Genomic DNA, 24,524 nt, shown 5'->3' with positions numbered 1-24,524 from the left:
ATGGTACACCATTATGTGTTCTTAGACATTTAGGTAGTTTCCAGTACTTCACAATTACAAACAAAAGTGCTTCAGTGACTAACAATGGGTATGTGTATTTCTGTATTGTTGGGAGTATCTTCAGGGTAAAACCATATATGTGAGATTGTTGGGTTGTTGGGTAAGTTCATATGTAGTTGTATTAAAAATTGCCAAATTCCCTCTCAGTGGGATTGTACTATTTGGAATTCCCACCAACAATGTATGAAAGTGCAGAGTACACTGTCAAGTTTTCCAATTCTCGCTAGCTGACAGATGAGAAATGGTATTTTAGTGTACTTTTAATTTGTATTTCCCTTAATATGACTGAAATTGAACATCCTTTCATATGTTAAGGGATATTTTGTAGCCTTTTTAATAAACTGTGTATTTGTATCTTTTGTCCATTTTTCTATAGAATTTTTGCCTTCTTTCTAAGTTTTTTTAAGTGTTTTATTTATTGGGGTTTTGTAACCCTTTATAACACATATTCCTAATATTTTCTCCAAGTTTGTCATTTGCATTTTGACTTTGCATATGAGTTTTTTAAATTAGTTTGGTTGTTTGGCTTTTGCTATGTAGAATATTTTCTTATTTTATATGAAATCAACTTTATCAAAATTTTCATTGCTTTTGGATTTTTAGTGACAATGCCTTTTTTTTTTTTTAAGATTTTACTTATTAGAGTGAGAGACAGAGAGAGAGAGAACAAGTGGAGTGAAGGTCAGAGGGAGAAGCAAGCTTCCTGCTGAGCAGGGAGCCTGATGTGGGACTCCATCCCATGACTCTGGGATCATGACCTAAGCGGAAGGCAGATGAGTAATGACTGAGCCCCCAGGCACCCAGACAATGCCTTTTTTGTACACACAAGTTATAGAGGAATTCTCCTACATTTTCTTTAACTTGCAGAGTTTCAATTTTTGTGTTTAGATTCCTGATCCATTCAGAATTTATTCTTCCATATCATGTGAGGAATAGATCTAATTTTATCTACTGTCCTGATACCATTTATTAAGAAGTTTATTGATGTCCCAGTGATTTGAGGTACTACCTTTATCTTATACTAGATTTCTACAGGCAATTGAGTTTGTTTCTGGATGTTCTGTTTTGTTGTTGTAGATGTTTGTAGTTGTTTGTTTTGTTTTGTTTTGTTTTCCTTTGATCAGGCTGGCTACTCGTGTGTCAGTACCAGGCTGTTTTTATTACAGCACCATTGCCACAGTATGTTTTACTATATAGTACTACGTAGTATGCTTTAAAGTCTGGTTGGGCTAATACTTTATCATAGCTTTTACGCTCAGTGTTTCCTTGTACATTCTGCATATTTATTCTTCCATATAAACTCGAGTATCAACTTGGTTAGCTCTTTACTAAAAAGCATATTGTTGGTATTTATATGGGCATCACATTAAATTTATAAATAAGTTCATTTATTAGGTAGACCTGATAGTTTGATAATAATTCAGTCATTCTAATCAAGGAAAAGGCATGTCAAGGAAAAGGTATGTCTTTTTTCAAGTCTACATTAGGATTTTCAACCCTTTGTATAGGTTAGGCACCTCTCTTAGGCTTAATCCTAGGTATTTTATATTTTTTGTTGCTGTTACATTTTATGTATTCTATATCTTCTAACTTGTTATTATTTATATATTGAATGCCGTTGATTTTTGTATCTTAATTTTATATTCTGATACCTTGAAGAAATCTTCATTGAATTAGTTTTATAACTGATTCTTTAAGGTTATCCAAGTATATTACCATGTCTTATTTATATTTATTTATTTACTGTTTTAAAAAATATTTATTTATTTATTTGAGAGAGAGAGAGAGAGCACATGCATGAGTAGAAGGAGTGGAGGGAGAGAGAAACTCAAGCAGACTCCACCCTGAGCATAGAGCCTGATGTGGAGCATGATCTCACAACCCTGAGTTGAAACCAAGAGTCAGATACTTAACCGACTATGCCAGCCAGGCATCCCACCCTGTCATTTTAAAATAGGATAGTTTGCTTTTTTCTTTACCAATTCTTAGGTCTCCAGTTATTTTCTTTTGTTCAATTGCATTGGCTAGTAATTTCAGAACAGTATTAAATAGTAGTGGAGATAGTGGGTGTCCTTGCCTTGTGGAAGAGTCTCCAGTGTGTCCTCATGAGTAGAAAATTCTTTTGTCCTTGAACATTACTTTATCATTTTGCTAGGAAGCTTCGAGAGTTTTGTTTGCTTGCTTGTTTGTTTTAAAATCTGATAGTTTAACACATTATGTTTTGGAGGTGATTGTTCTAAGTCTGTTTTCCTTGGTTCCTACTGGATCCTTTCAATGCATACCTTCTTTTTTTTTTTTTTCCCCTTCTGGAAGGTGTTCTTGGATTATAATTTTTTTTTTAAGAGGGAAACTTGAAAGTTCTCCAATTTATTTTTTTATTTTTTTTCTTTCTAATATAATTTTTTATTTTTTATAAACATATATTTTTATCCCCAGGGGTATTTTTAAAATATCAGCGCTTTCCCAGTATTTTGATTTTCTTTTGACTCCAGTTATATGTATGTTGAGTCTTCTTTTGCCTTTCCTTTTATCAAACGATTTCCCTGAGACTCTTTTACTTCTCCATGTCATTTCCATTCTTCTGATAGGTCTCCTGTTTTTCTGATTGTCTTTTATTAGATTTTTCACTTAACTCCCCCTTTATTTACCCTTTTGAATACCTTGTAATTTCATCCTCAATTCTGATACAACCTTTTGCAATTTTTTTTCCCTCTCCTTGTGGAGTTCTTTCACCTCTTGTTTTATTTATTCCAATTCCCACACTTCTTCTTTTTATATTTCTAGTATTTTCTTATGTTCTCAATTATTTATTTGAGAAAATTCAAGTCAATTTGTAGTGCTTCAGTCCACTATTTCTTATGTTCTTTTTTGGGAAAATATTCATTAGCTGAAACTATTTGTTTAACATTGTTGGTTTTTCTAATATAGTTTTGTATGGGCATGGTCTGCTTTTTTTCTATTTGTAATTAACTCACAGAGTTTCTAGCATTAGAGTGCACTCTTCTGCTAGTCCTTTACTAGTCCCCACAATTTCTTCTATGGATGATAGTGTGTGGCTGTTGTCTAGGATCCACAGGATCCATAGGATCCTAACTGTCCCTTCTTGTTTTCTTCTTTCTCTATACTGCCACTCCTTTAAGGAGTACTGCCCTTTATATATGAGTCTTCCCCCAGAATGTTGCTTCTCTGAGGTCGCCACTCTTGCTTATTTTCAGATCCCTTTCTTTTGGCCAGCACTATGAATTACCATGTCCCAACATGTGTTCAGTATTATGACATTTAATTACATCTTTTTCCCCCCTGGGGGTTATTTTGACTAAATCTGTCTAATGTCTTTCCTTACTTTACTTCCCCCCCGCCCCCGCACTGGAAATTCTTAAGCATCCTTTTCCTTGCTTTCTGATACCTCAGGTTTGTGGCAGGTGGTAGAGCTCTGTTAGAATTGGGCTTTTTTCTTTACTTACAGGTAATTTGAAGATCATGGTGTTCTTTGTCATGATGCTGAAGGCCTGTATTGGCTGTGGTTTTATTTCTTCTCCTTGTTGATCTTGTGGTTTTTAGGAAAAGTATTAGAGATTTGGTAGCTCTTGATAGCAAGAGTTAAAAAAAAAAAAAAAAAGAGAAAGGAATTATCCACAGATGCATGATTACAATGCACACTGTTCCTTTAATGAGTATTTATTTATTTATTTTAAAGATTTTATTTATTTATTTGACACAGAGAGAGAGAGTACAAGCAGGAGTAGCAGCAGGGAGAGGGAGAAGCAGGCTATGCTGGGCAGAGAGCATGATGTGGGGCTTGATCCTAGGACCCTGGAATCATGACCTGAGCCAAAGGCAGACGATTAACTGACTGAGCCACCCAGGTGCCCAGTGAACATCACTAGATACCAGGGCTACAAAGATAACCAGAATATAGTTTCCTAATATGAATATATTCGCAGGAAGACACCCAAATATATAATAATTATAACAGAGAAATACTCATGAAAGAACAGAGCACAGGTGAAAAAGCACCTACATTTATGACAACCTCAGGGAAAGTCTTCACAGCACTTATTCTTGAGCTGTGTCTTGAAAGATAAATAGTAAGTTCCAAAGTAAACAAGTTAGGTAAGAATGTCTCAGGCAGAGAAAAGTAGTACAGAGCACAGGGCTGAAGAAGAGCTTTGTACATTTAGTTCTTCATGTAGGAGCAAAAGCAGGTGAGACTTGAATGTTTATCAGTAACATCATGCAGAACATTGCTAAAAGAAGGGATAAAAACCATTTGAAGGAGGAGAAGGACATGGTTCAGTTTTTGCTTTAGAACCATCACCTCACTGGAAATAAGGAAGATGAGAGATGCACGCAAGACTGAAGTCAGGGAAGTAAGGTAGCTATTAACATTTTTCAGTAATAGGTATTCAAGGTCATATGAAGATACTGGTAAGAGAAAAGAGAGTATACTATGAATTAGAAAAATATTTTTATAACAAAATTTATTGCATTTAGTGGATGATTGAACATGGAAAATTAAAAAAAAAAAAAAAAAGGAAGACGGGATGACTTGGTAGAAAGGTGTTTAGAATTTAAGAGTCTGATTTTTGAGATTTCATATAGCTCGCGTGACCTCTACACCAACCTTAAGTTCCATGTTCAAACATTTGTAGTTTTCCTGTCTTTGGGGTACTGGTCATCTTGTCACATTACATTTTATTTTTAAAGAAAAAATAGAAATAGAAATACTGAGATTGCCGTCATTGGTTTATCAGTCTTCAATGTTATATGCCCTCCAATCCTATTTTTTCTTTTCCAGTTTAAGAGCTCTCTATATTTTTTCTTTTGATGTCACCTGTTTTGAGTGACTTAATACTTGGTATATGCCTATATAGCTAATAGCTTAGAATAAATCTATTTATAGTGAGTATAATGGTGCTATTCAAATGCTATTAAACGTAATAGCTAAGAGTCTCAGATGTCCATAAATTAACTATAAAAATGAATCACTTTTAACCAAATGTTTCCACATGTTTGCTCACTCCTCAAGCCCATACCCAGCTCAATTATGTCATCATCCTTTTGATTCATTGCTATGGCTTAGACTAAGTCTTGGAAATACAAAATTGGACCAATGCCTTCTTACCAGATCTCACAAATAATATTAATGAATTTCTATCTCCCACCTGTCAGTGGACTGTTGAGATGCTCTGGGGCCACAGATGGGCTCAAAGTCTACTAAGTGAAATGGGCATATTAAGAAGTACCATACACCATAGGTGTGAATATAAGGCTCATTTTTCTAAAAATAAATACTCAAAAGAAAAATTCTTTATATTTGAATCTTTATAGAATACCTCATATTATTAGAGTTCTCTCATTTTCTTTGTTGAATAATGAGATAATTTAACATCTTAAATATTTCAATACTGTGTACATTTTTATCATAATACAAATTTGAGATATGTCTTTTGCATTTTACATTTGTAAGAGATGTATTAGTTGTTAATCTGTGATTGTTAAGCTTCCCAGTCCAAAGTTTAGTAAAATAACTTCTATGATTCCATATAACAAATGCTCATCTGAGAATTTCTCTTTTAAATAATTTTTTAATACTAACTAAAGGTCTGGAGTTCTTGAGGACTTTCTTCTTTTAATTGTCAAGGAATAAGATTCTTGAAAATTGAAAGGGAGAAAAAGATAGTTCTTTAAAAATAAGGTTTGTTGAAATATCCGGTTTCTTTATAAATTCCCAAAGAATTTTTAGGTTAAATCTGTAGCAGTAGTATTGATATCTTCACTTCAAAAAACGATTGGTTTTGTAATTTTTAAAACAGCACATAGAGGGACACCTGGGTGACTCAGTGGGTTAGGCCTTCGCCTTCAGCTTGGGTCATGATCTTGGGGTCCTTGGATCAAGCCCCGCATCAGGCTCTCTGCTCAGCAGGGGGCCTGCTTCCCTTCCTCTCTCTCTCTCTCTGCCTGCCTCTCTGCCTACTTGTGATCTCTGTCTGTCAAGTAAATAAATAAAATCTTTTAAAAAAAGAGAAAAAGCACATAAAAATAGATATGATGAAGAGTGAATTCTACAAAATCAAATATTTTTATCCTTTATTAAAAGATTTTGATGTTATGGGGTGCCTGGGTTGTTCATTGGCTAAGCATCTGCCTTCAGCTCAGGTCATGATCTCAGGGTCCTGGAATCCAGACCCGTGTTGGGCTGTGTGCTCAACGGGAAGTCTGCTTCTCCTTCTCCCTCTGTCCCTACCCCCACTCATGCTCTCTCTCTCTTTCTCTCTCTCAAGTAAATAAACAAAATCTTTAAAAAAGAGAGATTTTGATGTTATGCAGTATTGAAGTAGTTGCTATATTTTTCAGCAGAAAAGAAAAAAACAAGTTCACTTGTCCCAAATGTAAGTGAACAAGGGATTTGCGAGTGGCAAATTAACAAGGGACTATGCTGGAATTGTGATTTAATTTCAAGTTTACAGTGATTTGAGGACAAAGCAAGAGAAATGAAAGATGGTATAAGCAGTGAGATGCCTATTTAATTAGAAAAGATTAGGAATTTTGAGTGCTGAAGAATATGAGGTTCAATAAAATTAATATTGAATACAAGAAAATATATAAATATTTGGAAATTAAGTTTATACCCTTATGTTCATAATTATCTTCTTTTTGAACATGTATGGATATTACAGTATTAAGTAATGTAATAGATTGTGATACAGCTTGCTATTAGAACCCAGAAGGGATCACATCTATCTGCCTTGGAAACTGTGGAAAGGTTTCACAGATTTGATAAGCTGAACTCTATATGGATAGGTAGAATTAATCTGGTTTTTAAAAATGTGGTTTTTGAGACAGAGAGAACTATATTCTTAGATTCCTTAAGGGATACCTTAAGGGGGGCTTGGTCTAAAAACAAAAACAGAAACAAGAAAAAAAGCATTTAGGACACGTAGTACTCTAACATTTTAACTTTTTGTAAAGCAAGGGTGGAACTGAGAATTTTATGGAACTCCTCTTTTTTTTTAAGATTTTAATTTATTTATTTGACACCGAGAGAGAGAGCACAAGTAGGCAGAGAGGCAGGCAGAGGGACGGAAGGGAAGCAGGCTCCCTGCTGAGCAGAGATCTGATGTGGGGCTAAATCACAAGACCCTGAAATCAGGACCTGAGCCGAAGACAGAGGCTTAACCCATTGAGCCACCCAGGAGCCCCTTATGGAACTCTTATTAAGTAGTCATTTTTAATTCCTTGTTTTGCTACCTATCTCACAATCCTATAAACATCGATCAGAGATTAAAAATTGCAGGAAGAAGGAAGTTTATACATAGAACCACTCTAGTCTGATGTAGTCAGAGAACCTTCTTTAAGTTAGAAAGAGAAATAAAATGAAACTCCTTTCACATTGTAAAAGTGATTTTGATCTTGTTAATTGCTAGAAGTTACATTGCAGAATGTTTTACACTGCAGAATTATTTCAATGCATTTTAACTCTCCTTAAAACTTAGAAGCTTTTCAGATTACCTTACTATTTCAAAATTAAAATTTAACTTATACTCAGTTGGTGTCTGACTTACGTGTGTTCTCCCCTTCAGTCCTTACACCGATTCTGTGGGTAAGCACCCTCCTGCATTTTGTGCTGTGGAAACCTAAGTGAGGAGAGTTTAGTAACTTTACCAAGATTGCAGGGCTAGAGAGCAAGGGAGAGAAGAATATAGATCTTGTCTGAGTACAAAAACCAAAGCTCTCTGGAGGGTATCATGCTTCTAACCTTTGATCTTATTTCTACCCTCTTTCTTAGGAATTATTTTGGAGAAAAAATTGCCATGTATTTTGTCTTTCTTGGATTTTACACCGAGATGCTGTCCTTTGCAGCTATAGTTGGATTAGCGTGTTTTATTTACGGCTTATTATCCATGCATAGTAACTCAAACAGGTGAGTGCAGCTGAACTGCCCACACAGAGAGAACACTTTGCTGTTACATTAACTCAGGCTGTTGCTATGATTTCCCTGGCATGTGTTTCAGAATGTTTCCTGATGGCAGACAGATCATTGATATTTAAAAAAAATATATATCCCAGTGTAACAGCTGCCCCTCACCTGGTGCTTTAGGGACAATCTGTTCTAATGATCAGCTCTAAAGGTTCTGTTTCTCAAAGCATGACTTGACCTACTACAGAAATTGCTACTTTGTTGCCCCCCTGCCATATGTGAGAAACTGTATAAAGAGTGGTAAAACCACCTAAAAACACATCACTTTGCAAATAACTTGGCTACTCCCTCTGCAGCTCTGAGATCTGTGACCCTACAATTGGAGGTCAGATTATCATGTGCCCACTCTGTGATCAAGTGTGCGATTATTGGAGACTAAATACCACGTGTTTGGCTTCCAAGGTATGTACATGCTACAGAACAATGAAAAGACTTGGAATTTCTCTCTTTTTGTGTGGCATTTGATACTAAGTAGACTTTGTGATGTTATTGCCGTTTTACAGATCTCCCATTTGTTTGATAACGAGTCGACAGTGTTCTTTGCAATATTCATGGGAATTTGGGGTGAGTAAATAGTTACATAAAAAACAACTTTCTCCATGTTATATATTCAATGGCCCATTTGTATAACACATACAGATGGCATACCTTATACCAAAGATGATTTTGGACCTTTGTGTCTTTGCCAGCTAGCATCAGTACACTGATGGAGTCTGCATCAGTGGTCTGTAGTCCTTTATCCTTGGTCCAAAAAGGTCTTTATTAATTATCTCTTATTTTCTCTGAGATAATAATTTTTGAAGCTTTGTATATATTCAGCTTACACTGTCTCCCAGGGCTGTGGTAAAAACCCAGTTCAATAACTACTTAATAAGAGAGAATACACATGAATATTTGTTGGCTGAAAGCCACTGAATCATGGGCACAAAGTTGAACAAGAATCAACAACTGTTGAGGGCTAATAAATCCATGTTTGAGTTGAAAGTCCCTGAGTAGGGACACCTGGGTGGCTAAGTTGGTTGGACGACTGCCTTCAGCTCAGGTCATGATCCTGGTGTCCTGGGATCGAGTCTCGCATTGGGCTCCCAGCTCCACGGGGAGTCTGCTTCTCTCTCTGACCTTCTGCTCGCTCATGTTCTCTCTCACTGTCTCTCTCTCAAATACATAAATAAAATCTAAAAAAAAAAAAAAAAGAAAAAAAGTAAGTCCCTGAGTATAATTCTGATTCCAGCTTCCAGTTCCATTTGTTAAAAATCTTCATTAAAGTGGATTTCCCCTTAATTTTGGAAATGTCCCAGTATCTCATCTTTTTCATTTTACATGAGAAGAAGAGGTGTCATGAAGTTGTTCCTGCCATCAGTGAGGAAAATATTTTATGTAAGAGTAAGTCAGCAGGAAGAAGCCTAAAGACTTCTAAAACATCTCCCAAATCTCAGGGGATTCTGGGGAGAAATAGACTTCTTTTCTTTCCAACTTAAAAAAAAAAAAAAGTCTTCAACAATATGTGCATTTAAAAACTGGGCAAGAGAACCAGGGTACCTTAATCCAGGCAAAAAGACACCAAGACATGGGGATGTGGTGTGAAGCAGAGGGATTTAGCAGAGCTAAATGCAGAGCTGCTATGCTCTGAAGAGAGCAGCCTAGTTTCGAAAACCAGAGAACAGAGAAATCTTACCAACAGTCCTCTAGTTACCCAGCTCCATGTGTCTTCATCTGTGTGGCCACCAAGTCCTTCCTTTGTCATGACTCGGAATCAGCAGTGCAGGAGAGGTGCACCAATGGCAACAAATACGATAGTTTGCAGTTAAGTTTCCAATGAGAGAGATGGTGCCCCCACAAGCCACCTTCTTTTTCATCAGAGATAGAGAAGTAGGCACATGGGGGACCCACAGACACTGGAAATATGGTGAAAGGCGTCACCATCCATTCTTTGGGAAAAGTTTACTCTTGTAGTGAATTGGTTTACCTTTGGTTTTTGAGGATTGTGGTCAAATTCTAGGAAAACAGAACTTTGGGGATATTTGTTTTAGTACAACCGCTAATAAATAATTGAGCCAAACCAAAGGATGAGTTGGCGGAATAGGTGTGATGATAAAACATCCTAGGTTAAAGGAACAACCCTAGTTCAAGGGGTTGAGACCTGAAAATAATGCTTATTATGCTTTGTACTGGCAGAAAGGAAGTGCTTTTTATGTTTTTATTCATAATGAAAATACGTACCCATCATAGAAAATTCAAGTAGTATATAGAAGTAGAGAGAAAATAATGTTAACATTACTAGAAATAGAAACATTATCTTGGCCATAATTTTTCAGAATCTTCTGCTCCATGTGTGGGTATGTGTGTTCATACAATTTTACATAACTGTTATACACAGTTTTAAATCTACTCATTGTTTAAACAATGAGTGATGAGACTCCTTCCAGAACAGTGGATGTGTGTGTGTGTGTGTGTATACATGTATTTATGACTGAACAGAATTGCCTTACATGAGCTTATCATATTTTATGTAAACCAGTTCTCTATTGAGACATTTAGGTCACTTCTTCTCCCCCTCCACGTTTTATTGAAATATATTTGACATATAATATTGTATCAGTTTAATATATACAACATGATGATTTAATCTATATTTATACATTGTAAAATGATTACCACAGTAAGTTTGGTTAACATCCGTCATTTCACTTATTTTTCTTATGATGAGAACATTTAAGGTCCAGTCTTTAACAACTTTTAGTTTTAAATATAATCCCCATGCTGTTCATTATATCACAAGGGCTTATTACTCTTCTAATCCACAATTTGTACCTTTTGACCACTTTTACCCATCCACCCCCAACTCCAGGAACCACCCATCTGTATCTGTTCCTACAAGTGTTTTTGTTGTTGTTGTTGTTGTTGTTGTTTTTAAGAGTCCACATGTAAGTGGGATCATACACTATTTGTATTTCTCTGTGATTTATGTCATTTAGCAAATCACCCTTAAGGTCCATCCATGTTGTCCCAAATAGCAGGATTTCGTTCTTTTTTATGGCTGAATGTTATTCCATTGTAGATGTATATGCCACATTTTCTTTGCCCGTTCATCATGCATTGATGGCCACAGGTTGTCTCCCTGACTTGGCTATTGTAAGGCGTGCCGCAGTAAACAGGGGGATGCAAGTATCAGTTCAAATTCATGATTTTTCTTTCCTTTGGGTATATACCTAGAAGTAGAATTGCTGGATCATATGGTAGTTGTATTTTTTAATTTTTCTGAGGAATCTCCATATTGTTTTCCTAAATGGCTGTCTCGGTTTACACTCCCACCATCAGTGTGCAAGGGGTCCCTCATCTCTACATCCTTGCCAACACTTGTTACGTCTTGTCTTTCTGATGACAGCCATTCTGACAGGTGTGAAGTGATAAATCATTGTGGTTTTGATTTTCATTTTCCTGATGATGAGTGATGTTGAGACTCTTTTTGGTGACCTGTTGGTTAATTTTCTTTTTTTAAAGAGAGAGAGCCAGCATATATGTACATGTGAGCAGGATTGGGGGGCAGAGGGAGAAGGAGAGAGGGAATCTTGAGCAGGCTCCACACCCAGGGCAGAGCCCAAGCTCAGGGCTTAAGCTCACAATGCTGAGATCATGACCTGATCTGAAATCAAGAGTCAGTCACTTAACAGACCGAGTCACCCAGGTGCCCCCCTGTTGACCATTTCTTTGTCTTTGGAAAAATATCTAATTAGATTCTGTGTTCATGTTTTGATTGGATTGTTGTTTTGTTTTGTTTTGCGGTTGAGGTGTATCTCTCTCTCTCTCTCTCTCTCTTTCTCTGTGTATATGATATTAACCCCTTCCCCTTATCAGATATATAATTTGCAAATATTTCCTTCCATTCTGTAGGTTGCCTTTTCATTTTGTTAATTGTTTCCTTTGCTGTGCTTTCTAGTTTGATATAGTCCGACTTGTTTATTTTTGCCTTTGTTGCCTTAGCTTTAATGTCAAATCTAACAGATCATTGCCATGAGCAATGTCAAGGAGCTTACTACCCACGATAGTTTCTTTCAGGAGTTTTCTGGTTTCAGGTCTTAACGCTCAATCAGTCTGTAATCTATTTTGAGTTGATTTGGACATACAGTCTAAGATAGGGATTTAACTTTGTTCCTTTGTACCTGAATATCCAATTTTTACAAAACCATTTATTGAAGTAAAGTTCTTGCCCCTTTGACTCTTCTTGGCTCCTTTGTTAAATATTAGTTGATCATACATGCATGGGTTTATATCTGGGCTATTGATGATGATACATAGGTCTATGTGACTATTTTTTGCAGGTATTCTATTGTTTTGATTAATATAGCTTTGTAATATAAATTATAAAATTTACTTAATTATAAATTAAAACTATAAAATAAAAAATAAATATATAAAAATATAAAATTATAAAATATAAAATTATATAATTACTGTGGGTTTGAAATCAAGCAGTGGGATGGCTACTGCTTAGTTCTTCTTTCTCAAGATTGCTCTAAGTATTCCAGATCTTTTGTGGTTCCATACAAATTTTATTATTGTTTGTTGTATTTCTGTGAAAAATGTCATGGGAATTTTGATAGGGATTGCATTGAATCTGAAGATTGCTTGGGTAATATGGACATTTTTATAATATTAATTCTTACACTTCGTAAGTGTAGAATATCTTTCCATTTATTTGTGTATTCTTGGTTTCTTTTATCTGTATCTTATAGTGTTCAGTGTACATATCTTTCACCTCCTGGGTTAAATTTGTTCCTAGATATGTTATTCCTTTTGATGCTATTGGAAATGGGATTGTTTTCTTAATTTATCTTTCTGACAGTATTTGGTTAGTTTATAGAAACAACAAATTTTTGTATAGTAATGTTTATCCTCAAACTTTACAGAATTCCCTTATTCTATTTTTGGTGGACTTTTTAGACTTCCTATACATAATTTACTGCCACTTGCAAATAGAGAAAGTTTTACTTTTTCCTTTCTAAATTATATGCCATTTCTTCCTTTTTCTTGGCCAATTTCTCTAGCTAGGACTTCAGTACTTTATTGAAAACAAGTGACAAGAATGAGCATACTTTGTCTTGTTCCTGATGATAGAGGAAAAGCTTTTGGTATTTTATTACTGAGAATGATCTTAGCTTTTGGCTTGTCATATATGGCTCTTACTATGTTGGTAAATTTCCTCCTATTATGTTGTTACATTTCCTCCATACCCGTAATGTTGAGAATTTTTATCATGAATTCTTTTAAATGCCTTTGCTTCATCAGTTGAAATGACTGTAAGATTTATCATTCATTTTATTAATGTAGTATGCCACATTGATTGATTTGTGCATGGAGAACGATCCTTGTATCCTGGCATAAATTTTACTTAGTCGTGGTGTATGATTCTTTTACTGTATTGTTGAATTTTACTTGCTGCTATTTTATTCAGGTGTTTTGCATCTGTGCTCATCAGGGATATTGAGCCATAGTTTTCTTTTCTCGTGATGTCTTTGGCTTTGGTATCAGAGTAATGCTGGCCTTGTAAATTGAGTCTGAAAGTCTTCCCTCCTATTATATTTCTGGTAAGAGTTTGAGAAAGATTGGCATTAGTTCTTTAAATGATGAGTAAAATGTATCAGTGAAGTTACCTTCTTCTGAACTTGTCTTTGTGGGGAGGTTTTTGATTACTGATTCAAGATTCTTACTAGTCAGTGGTATGTTCAGATTTTCAATTTCTTCATGATTCAGTCTTAGTAGTTTGTATGTTTATAGGTATTTATGCATTTCTTCTAGTTTGTCCAATTTGATGGCATACATAGTAGTCTTTTGTGACTCTTTGTATTTCCGTGATAGCAGTTGTCCTGTTTCCTCTTCATTTCTAATTTTATTTATATGAGTCCTCTCCATTTTTTTTCTTGGTAAGTCTAGCTAAAGGTTTGTCTACTTTGTTTATCTTTTGAAGAATAAAAACAGCTCTTAGTTTCATTGATCTTTTCTATTGTCTGTTTAGTCTCTGTTTCATTCATTTGCACTCTGATCTTTGCTATTTCCTTCTTTCTGCTAACTTTGTGCTTAGTTTACTCTTCTTTTTCTAGTTTCTTGCAGTCTAAAGTTAGGTTATTTATGCTGTTATTTATGCAACAGTTCACAGTTAATATAATGTAGTACCTGAATTTTGAGTCATGCTGGAGGACTTGTGTTGTGTCACTAACCCATGGAAACTAGAACATGCATACTAGAACCATGCAAAGCAAACAATACCCATATTTCTAAATATCTGGAGGAATAATAAGCCACTCCATGCTTGTGGATTGGAAGACTTAACATTATTAATTTTTCCATACTACCCAAAGTGATCTAAATATTCAGTATGATCTCTACCAAAATCCCAATCACATTTTTTACAGAATTGGGAAAAACAACTGAAAAGAATTCATGTGGAATCACAAGACTCCTGAAGTAGGCAGGTCGGTCTTGAGAAAGAACAAAGCTAGAGACATCACACTTCTTGATTTCAAAATTGCAAAGTCTACAGCAATCAAAACAATATGGCACTGGCATAAAGACAGATACACAGACCAGTAGAACAGACTGCAGTTCAGAAATAAACCTACGCATGTATGGTTCACTGTTCTTCGACAAGAGTTCCAAAAATACACAATGGGGAAGGGATAGTCTCTTCAAAAAATGATGTGGAGAAATTGGATATCCACATGCAAAAGAATGAAATTAAATCTTTATCTTACACTATACACAAAAATCATTTCAGAATCAGATAAAATATCAAATGTAAGACCTGAAACTATTGGGGCGCCTGGGTGGCTCAGTGGGTTAAGCCGCTGCCTTTGGCTCAGGTCATGATCTCAGGGTCCTGGAATCAAGTCCCATATTGGGCTCTCTGCTCAGCAGAGAGCCTGCTTCCCTCTGTCTCTCTGCCTGCCTCTCCATCTACTTGTGATTTCTCTCTGTCAAATAAATAAATAATTAAAAAAAAAAAACCTGAAACTATATAAAGCTCCTAGAAGAACATTTAAGGAAAAACTTCATGACATTGATCTTGGCAAGATTTCCTGTACATAACATCAAAGCCCAGGTAACAGAAACCACCACCGATCTGGACTACATTGAGCTAAAAAAAGTTTCTGTGCAGCATAGAAAACAGCATAGTGAAAAGACAACCCATGGAATGGCAGTAAATATTTGCAAATCATATCTCTGATAAGGGACAAATCTCCAGAATACTTAAGGAATTCCTGAAACTCAATAATGGAAAAACCTAGGGCACTTGGTTGGCATAGTCGGTTAGGCATCTAACTCCCTTTTGGCTCAGGTCACGATCTTGCAGTCATGGAATTGAGCCCCGCTTCAGGCTCTGTGTTTAGTCTGGAGTCTGCTTCAGATTCTTTCTCCCTCTTCCTCTCTCTCTCCCCACTCATGCTGTCTCTCTGTCTCTCTCTCTCTCAAATAAATAAAATAGTTTTAAAAATAGTGAACAAGCCCCAATAACCTGATTTTTAAATGGACAAAGGATTCAAATAGATACTCTCCCAAGAATATATACAAATGGCCAATAGGTACATAAGGAAATGCTTAGGATTACTAGTTACCAGGGAAATGCAAATCAAAAATCACAATGAGATGTCAACTCATACCTGTCAGGATGGCTATTACTAAAAAACAAAAGATAAGAGCTGATAAGGATGTGGAGAATTATCATAAATTTTTGTACATTGTTAGTGGGGATGCTAAATAGTGCAGCTGGAGAACAGTATGGAAATTCCTCAGAAAACTAAAAGTAGAACTACTATACATTCTAGCAATACCACTCATGAATAATTTACTCCAGATAATTGAAATCAGGTTCTTGAAGAGATGCTGGGACTCCTGTGTTCATTAAAGCACTATCCACAGTACGTGAGAGGTAGAAACTACCTAAATATCCATGGACAAATGAATGGGTAAAGAAATTGTGATTGTATATATATATATATACACATTATGCATATACATATATACATGTATGTATATATATAATATGTTATGTGTATATACATATGTATATATGTATATATATACTATTGGTATATATATATATGTATATATACTATTGGTATATACATTTGATATGTTATTTGCCCTTGAAAAGAAGGAAATTCTGAAATATGTGACAACATGCATGAATCTTGAAGACATTATGATCTTTGAAATATTCCAGTTACAGACAGAGAAATCCTTCCCGGTTCCACTTACATGAAGTAATCTAAAATGATCACATTTATAGAATCAGAGAGTGGAATGGAGATTGTTGGGGGTTAGTGGAAATGAGGGAAAAGGGGAGTAACTAATCAAAGGGCGTATAGTCTTAGTTATAAGATAGATAACTTCTAGAGAGCTACTGTACAATCTCATGCCTCTATTCAACAATAAGGCACTATAGACTTAAAATTTGTTAAGAGGGTACAAAGCAGGTTAGCTGTTCTTACAATAAAATAAATTTTTTTTTTTAAGGAAAAAAAAGGGCACCTGGGTGGCTCAGTCAGTTAAGTGTCTGATTCTTCATTCAGCTCAGGACTTGATCTCAAGGTTGTAGGTTCAAGTCCCATGTTGGACTCCACATTGGGTAGAGTTCCTATTTTTAAAAACTTAAAAATAAAAAAATAATTAAAAATAAAAAAATTAAAGAAAATAAAAGTAGTCAGGGAATGAGTCAGATGAAACATTAGAATTTGAATCACAGGTGATAAAATTATATGTTAATATTGATTGTGTTAGTGTTCCATTCTTAGAGATATACCAGAAAGTCATGCATATGCCCACCAAAAGATATGTACAAGAATATTCACAGCAACAGTATTTGTAATAACAAAAATCCTGGCAATAATCCAAACATCTATGAGTTCAAGAATAAACAAAATTATGGTTTACTTAAACAATAGAACACTGTGCAGCAATGAAAATAAATAAACTTTTACTACACACACCAATATGGATTCAGTTTACAAGAAAAGTTGACCTAAACAAAACCTAATGCAAAAACTACCTATATTATGTGACCATTTATGAAAAGTTCAAAGACGGGTGAAACTATCCTATGACATTAGAAGCTAGGAAACTAGTTATACTTACATCTTAGAAGAGTCATAAGGTGTGTTTTTAGGGGTGCTGGTCATGTTCTATTTTTTTATATTGATGCTGTTCCATGGGAATGCTTATTTTGTGAAAATTATTTAAATTTTACAGGTTTGTTTTATGTACTTTTCTGTGAGTATGTTATGATGCAACTGAAAGTTGAACTTTTGTAGCAACATGGATGGGACTGGAAGAGATTATGCTGAGTGAAATAAGTCAAGCAGAGAGTCCATTATCATATGGTTTCACTTATTTGTGGAGCATAACAAATACCATGGAGGACAAGGGGAGATGGAAAGGAGAAGGGAGTTTAGGGAAATTGGAAGGGGAGGTGAATCATGAGAGACTATGGACTCTGGAAAACAATTTGAGGGGTTTGAAGTGGCGGGGGGTGTGGGAGGTTGGGGTACCAGGTGGTGGGTATTATAGAGGGCACAGATTGCATGGAGCACTGGGTGTGGTAAAAAATAATGAATACTGTTTTTCTGAAAATAAATAAATCAATTTAATAAAAAAAAATTATATGTATATATAAAGAGAGAGAGAGAGAGAGAGGTGGACAGGGACAGAGAAACAGAGATTGTGCTATGGGAATGGCTCTCATGTTTTCCTTATATTTACCTAAGCCTGAAAAACTGGTATAATTGCTTGAATTATTTCAGTGGGAAAAAAAAAACATGCAAACAAAATCTAGGTTTTAGTAAAAAGGTAAGTTTAATATTACTTCAGATTATTTGAATGAAGAGAGAATAATGTGCCTGAAATTGTTTATCTTGCATGGACTGCTACGAAATTGCCTTGAGTTTTTACATGAATTACATCAGTGTTATGTTATTAAGCCAACATAGTAGTGACAGAAGAACCACCATTCAACCAACATTTTTTTTTAAGTGTAGAAAAAAAAAACAGATTATTTTCTTATGCATTTTATTCTCCATCTCTTGATTACAGTTGTTTTTATGCCTTTCTTTGTCTACAGTCACATTGTTCTTGGAGTTTTGGAAACAGCGACAGGCCAGAATGGAATATGAGTGGGACCTGGTGGACTTTGAAGAGGAACAGCAGCAGCTTCAGCTGAGACCGGAGTTTGAAGCAATGTGTAAACACAGGAAGATGAATGCGGTGACTAAGGTGGGTCAGCACGCTGACCGCCAGAGTATCTCAGTGGAGTTCCCGCTCTGGGCCACCACACAAATAATAGTGGATGCTTTAATTTGCTTTTAAATTATTTTCCAACAGAGAAATCTTACAAACTTCTTTCCTTGTTTCTCGTACCTATTTCAAATCTATACGAAAAAAGTAGATAGAGAAGTATAATGAACCCAGGATGCACCTGTCACCCAGCTTCAGTGAATACTAATTCATGGACTGTCTTGTTACATTTACACTTGCTCCTCTCTGCCATGGGATGATTGTGTAGCAAATACAAAGCATCATGTCATGATATAACATAGTTTTGTAACAAATGAAATAAAAGGAAAATGGAAAAGAATGTGTATACAATGGACTTAGTATATAAATATATATACACGGAAATGATACTAAGTTAATACACCAAAATTAAAATAGTATTATTTCAAGATAGTGAACTTATGAGTGATTGTTTTATTAGACCAAATTTTATTTACCTAGTCTCTTTTAACTTATTATAATGGGAAGATCATTGCACTAGAGTCTGGATGGCAATGTCTAAGTCTGGGGATCCTTCACTGGTAAATCACCTACTCGACTGAGTAATTTGACTTCTTGGTGCTTTTTCTTCGTTTTTTTTTTGTTTTTTGTTTTTTAATGTGAAAAAGACAAGGTACTTTGCCTTCAAAGACCAGACTCGACCGCATATTCTTAGCGTCCCTACCTTCCCATCAACCATAATCACTGTGTGGCCCAAAGCTGTTAAAGGGAGAACAGAATATGTCTCTAACGCAATCTCTCTAGCAGAATTTCCCATTCTGTTCGGGACACTGTTCTTGTGGTATAATACTCAAAAATTATCTTCACAGTTTAGGCACTCATGTACTCACTAGGCATCTCTTGACTTCACTGAGACATTACAAAAAAATCCAGTAAGTGAGCAAAGGGGAAAAATAACAACTTGGGTGGCTGTCTGACATTAAGAAAACATATTAAAAGAGACTTGCCATGATAATGACGTGATGTGTATCTATTAATATCTCATGGTATAAAAAGGAAACTAAAAGCAGGCCTAATATTATTGCCATAAAAACCAGAGGTCCTGAATGTTTTATATGAAACCAGCTGAAAAACAGTATGAATGGACTGGCTGTGAATCATCCACTTGAATGGTTTTGAAATCAAGGTTCTGACTTAATTGCAGGGCTTCTTCAACGGGTCAGTATGGCCAGAGCCCTCACGTTTGAGTCTGTATTGAGAACACATACATGTATGCATGGGCACACACACACACACACACACACGTACACAAAAAGCATGCACACACACACACACACACACGTACACAAAAAGCATGCACACACACACACACACACACATTGGACACACACACGTGCACACACGCACACACATTCAGTAGAGCTCTTGGACAGCTGTTCTGCCTGTCAAGTTCTGTTTGCATTCAGTCTTCCCTAAAAATCCCCCAGGTATAAAAATCCTCTCTAAAAATCCTATCCTTTAGATAGAATTACATGATTTAGATTTCTGCTGACGGCTGTTTTTTACTCTATGGCAATTTTGCGGGGGTTAAGATCTCACTGCCTCTTGATGTAGCTAAGAATTTCAGCTGATACAGTGAATATCTTCTGTTAATGGCTTAGAAGAACATCAAAGTGGAAAAGCCTGGTCCCCTGAACTGTGCAGAAGAACACAGTCCTGTAAATATAAAGATGGTGCCCCGTTTAGTATCATGTGTAGCAATTATAGAGCAGTGCAGTTTGATTCAATTCAATTAGAAGCAAGCTGTAGTATCATTAAAGCATGTCCACTTACGCAGCAGCTCTTGGGTTCTGACATCATTTCCTCTCTCCCAGGCCCTGAACACCACTCTCATTCAACCCTGAGGATACAGTGTGTATCTGTCATGGCTCATATCATGTGTGAACGATCTCACCTGAGAGCCCTGAAGGTCTCTACCTGAAGGGAAGGAACCTGGGCTAGAATGTAGCTGCCCATGAGCTGTCAAGGACTCGGGGAGGTTTCTACTCGAACTGGGTTTTATGGTTTTGACTACTGCTTGGCGTCCCAGCGTTGAGGGTAGATTTTGAATTTTGCTGTGATTTCTTCAAAATTGTAGGAGATGGAGCCATACATGCCTCTGTGGAGTCGTCTCCCATGGTACTTTTTATCAGGAGCTACGGTGACGTTTTGGGTGAGCATGTTTGGGAACCTGCTCTCATCTCTTTATGTGCAGTCTTATTAGGATAACCTCCGTAGTTTCATCTGCCATGGCTCTCGAGCCCCTCTTTCCCCTCCCACTCCCCTTTTTATTTTGAACAGAGCTCATATATAAACTCAAGGGTGACCCATATGGATGTGCCACAACTGAACCTCGTAAGAAGAGCTTGGGGAGAGACCGGTGCCTCATTGAGTGCCTGCCCCTCCCCCTCCCCCAGCAACCAGCACATGTAACAGATTCATTTGCAGACTGTTTGGTTTTTGTTTCCTTAAAAAAAAAAAAAAAATCATTGATTTATCTTTATGTCCACTTAAAATACATACACAAAATGCAAAGAAAAAAAAGCATGTACTCAAAATTTATTTTCTTGCTGAAATAAATAGAAGAAAGTAAGACTTCAACTTGAAAAATTTAATTAGCGAGTCCCATTGTGAGGGAGTCAGGTTTTTTTCCATGCCTTTTAGCTACCAGATTCCTCCACCACCACAATTTATTTCCCACCGTCCACTTTCCAAATGTGGGTCCTCTCACAGCTGGCCTTGAATTTTAATGAAAAGAAGCAGTGTTAACCCTCTCAGAGCTTAACATGTTGAAGAATAAATAATTAGCAGTTGTTGACTAGAGTTTAACCTTATAGTTCGTATTATCCCATAATTTTTTATCTTTAACATTTCTAGTTAAAGGTATTGGTTTTTCTCTTTTATTTTTTTAAGCTTTTATTTATTTATTTGATGGACAGAAATCACAAGTAGGCAGAGAGAGACAGAAGTGGGCTCTCTGATGCAGGACTCGATCCCAGGACCCTGGGATCATGACCTGAGCTGAAGGCAGAGGCTTTAACCCACTGAGCCACCCAGGCGTCCGGTTTTTCTCTTTTAAATGTGTGTTTTCTTAGATGATATAACAGTCACTGAGGAGAAGTGATAGTGTAAATAATATTTTATTAATAATAGAGCAATAATCAAGTCAGGGCACTGCTTGAGAAATAATCTAGAGTGTGGTTCCAGAAAGATTATTCTATCTTTTATTTCTAATACTCATTCCATTTGATTCAGTCCCTCAACTTTCAGAGTCAGGTTTTCCAATCATCAAGGTAAAGGCTTCCCCAGATCTTTGGGTTTTTGTAATATGGGAAGTGTTTAAAATTTATGTAGCATCTATATAAATATCTAAACTACCAGGCATATCAGAACACGAATGGCAACATCCTGAAGGGAAATGAGACGGGATTTCTAAATGTGTCCTTCTTGGGAAAGTACATGGTCTTCACACTACCTGTTTAACTACAACCTGGGGCAGAGTTTGGCAACGGTCTTCTGTGGAGAGGCCACGTGTATTTTAGGCTTTATGGACCACAGACAGTCTCTCGCATGTAATCATCTTTGTTTTTTCCTTTAACCTTAAAAAAGGCAGCAAAAAGCCATTTATAACTCAAAAACCATACAAGAGTGAGTAAGGCCACAGGCAGGATTTGGCCTTGTGCCTAGTTCTCCAACGCTTGACAGATGATGGATGAGCAATGGCTACTCAACCGTTTTAGATTCACCCAGCTACAACTACAGGTCTTGTCTTCTCTAGAAACCTTTTGCCTTGCCAGTGTTCTTTCCCTGCCATCTATGTGAGAGAGACTGGCTTGATCTGCTTCCCAAGTCAGAGGGGCTGACCTTAACATAATGAGATGAAGAGAGTAGTATGTTTCAGATGGGTCACATGGCAGAGATAGAGACCAGAGTGACTGATTCCTTGTTTCCCTTTTCCAGATGGCCCTTGTCATCGCCTGTATGGTAGCTGTGATTGTGTACCGCCTGTCAGTGTTTGCGACATTTGCTAGCTTTATGGAAAGTGAAGCATCCTTTAAGCATGTCAAAAGTTTCCTCACTCCCCAGATAACCACGTCACTCAGTGGATCCTGCTTGAACTTTATCGTCATCTTGATCTTGAATTTCATTTATGAAAAGATATCTGTATGGATTACAAAAATGGGTAAGTTGGCCAGGTCATCTTTGTGGCACTGAAAAAATATTCTACCAGTGCTATACATCAATTTTGGACCATCACTTGGGGAGTTCATTTTTTTAAATTAACATATAAGGTATTACTTGTTTCAAGGGTACAGGACTGTGATTCCTCAGTCTTACACAATTTACAGTACTCACCATAGCATATACTCTCCCCAATGTCCATAACCCAGCCCCCCTATCCCTCCCCCTGACCCCCCAGCAACCCTCAGTTTGTTTCCTGAGATTAAGAGTCTCTTATGATTGATCTCCCTCCCCAGTCCCATTTTGTTTCATTGTTTTCCCCTCCCTGCACACCGTGACCCCCTGCCCTGCCTCTCCAATTCCTCATATCAGAGATACCATATGATAATTGTCTTTTTCTGATTGACTTATTTCGCTTAGCATAATACCCTCTGGTTCCATTCACATCATTGCAAATGGCAAGACTTCAGGTTTTTGATGGCTGCATAATATTCAATTATATATATGTACCACATCTTCGTTATCCATTCATCTGTTGATGGACATCTGGGCTCTTTCCATAGGTTGGCTATCGTGGACATTGCTGCTATAAACATTGGGTGCACGTGCCCCTTCCAATCACTACATTTGTATCTTTGGGATAAATACCCAGGCGTGCAATGGCTGAGTCATAGAGTAGCTCAGTTTTCAACTCTCTGAGGAACTTCCATGCTGTTTTCCAGAGTGGCTGCCCCAGCTTGCATTCCCACCAACAGTGTAGGAGGGTTCCCCTTGCTCCTCATCCTCACCAACACCTGTCATTTTTAAAGGCACCTGCTAAGGCAGTTTTGTTCTATAGGTAGACACATAGGCTGGTGATCAGAATACCCCAGCAGCCGCATTTAGACCCATTATGGTGGAAGCAAGAAAAAGAACCAAAAAGAAAAATCAGGACTCAGTAGATCTTTCAGAGCGTTCTTTTCTTAATGCTCCCTTGATCAGGCTAGTTGAATTTTAAGTAAAAGCCTCACTTTTCTCAAGACACGGATAATTTTTATTTCATGTGTATGGTTTTTGGAAGGGATTTGCTTTTGAAAACCATTGTGGGAAAAACAATCAGCTCCTCCTGAATATATCTAAAATGTAATACTTTTCTTTTCGGTTGCCATGGGTCTTAGACCCTGGATTATTTTCCTTCATTAATGAATTGATTAATTAATTTCGAGAGGGAGAGAGGAGCATGTGTGCGTGCTGTGGGGGGGGGTGTGTGCAAAGTGCGAGGGAGAGAGAATCGTAAGCAGGTTCCATGCCCAAGGTGAACCCTACATGGGGCTTGAGATCATGACCCTGATATGACCTGAGCCAAAGTCAAGTCAGACACATCCGACTGAGCCACCCAGGTGCCCCTCTTTTCCTTTTAAATTATTAAAAGTTCTCCTATATCCATTAGGGACAGTAAACGAGTCACAGTCAAAGTGGGAGATTTAGTCAGGGAGAGGGGTGTGGAGCACCCCCGGCAAGTTGGAAGTGAGATCGAGACCCCAGTCCACGCGTCAGCTTCTCCTCTTGAGTGTGCAGGTCCCTCCTCCAAGTCTGTATATCATCACTGCACCCAACAGTAACCAGGAAGAGCACATTACTCATTCAGCACCAGAGTTTGCGCTAGGAAACAACTTTCATTAAAGGCTATCTTCAGATTTGTAGTTCTCACTCAACTTTTCTTTTTTTTTTTTTTGTTATTAAAACATAAATCTAGCATATAGCACTAAAAATTCAGAGTGAATTTCAGTGAGAAAAATCACTTAAATACACATTAGAGATTTTGTAAGAATGCAAGTAATTTCTCTAAAAAGGAGGAATTCTCTGTGTCTTTAGAATAATATTGTTACCATTTCGGTATCATTGAAACTGTTACCACTTTGGCTAGATCAGCTTATGCTGCTGGGAGATCATCAGCTCAGAAAAACATGCTCCCTGACTCTTTCACACCTCCTGATACTTATCTGTGATGTGAAGGGAA

The 24,524-nt window shown here is 36.7% G+C and overlaps 1 protein-coding gene across 4 annotated transcripts in view; it reads left to right on the top strand.

Moving 5' to 3' along the window:
- ANO5 (anoctamin 5) overlaps positions 1-24,524 on the top strand; it is a 95,799-nt gene that overhangs the window by 54,085 nt on the left and 17,190 nt on the right. For all 4 annotated transcript variants that reach the window (XM_004752152.3, XM_004752151.3, XM_004752146.3 and 1 more), the window contains 6 exons: positions 7,850-7,984; positions 8,338-8,443; positions 8,545-8,605; positions 18,153-18,304; positions 20,442-20,516; positions 22,304-22,526. In XM_004752152.3, the coding sequence (XP_004752209.1) occupies positions 7,850-7,984; positions 8,338-8,443; positions 8,545-8,605; positions 18,153-18,304; positions 20,442-20,516; positions 22,304-22,526 (752 nt within the window). The remainder of the gene's footprint in view (positions 1-7,849; positions 7,985-8,337; positions 8,444-8,544; positions 8,606-18,152; positions 18,305-20,441; positions 20,517-22,303; positions 22,527-24,524) is intronic.

This window comes from Mustela putorius, unplaced genomic scaffold (assembly GCF_011764305.1).
Source record: "Mustela putorius furo isolate JIRA1106 unplaced genomic scaffold, ASM1176430v1.1 tig00003859_pilon_pilon_pilon, whole genome shotgun sequence".
Lineage (NCBI taxonomy): Eukaryota > Metazoa > Chordata > Mammalia > Carnivora > Mustelidae > Mustela > Mustela putorius.
This window is presented reverse-complemented; position numbering and strand designations above follow the sequence as displayed.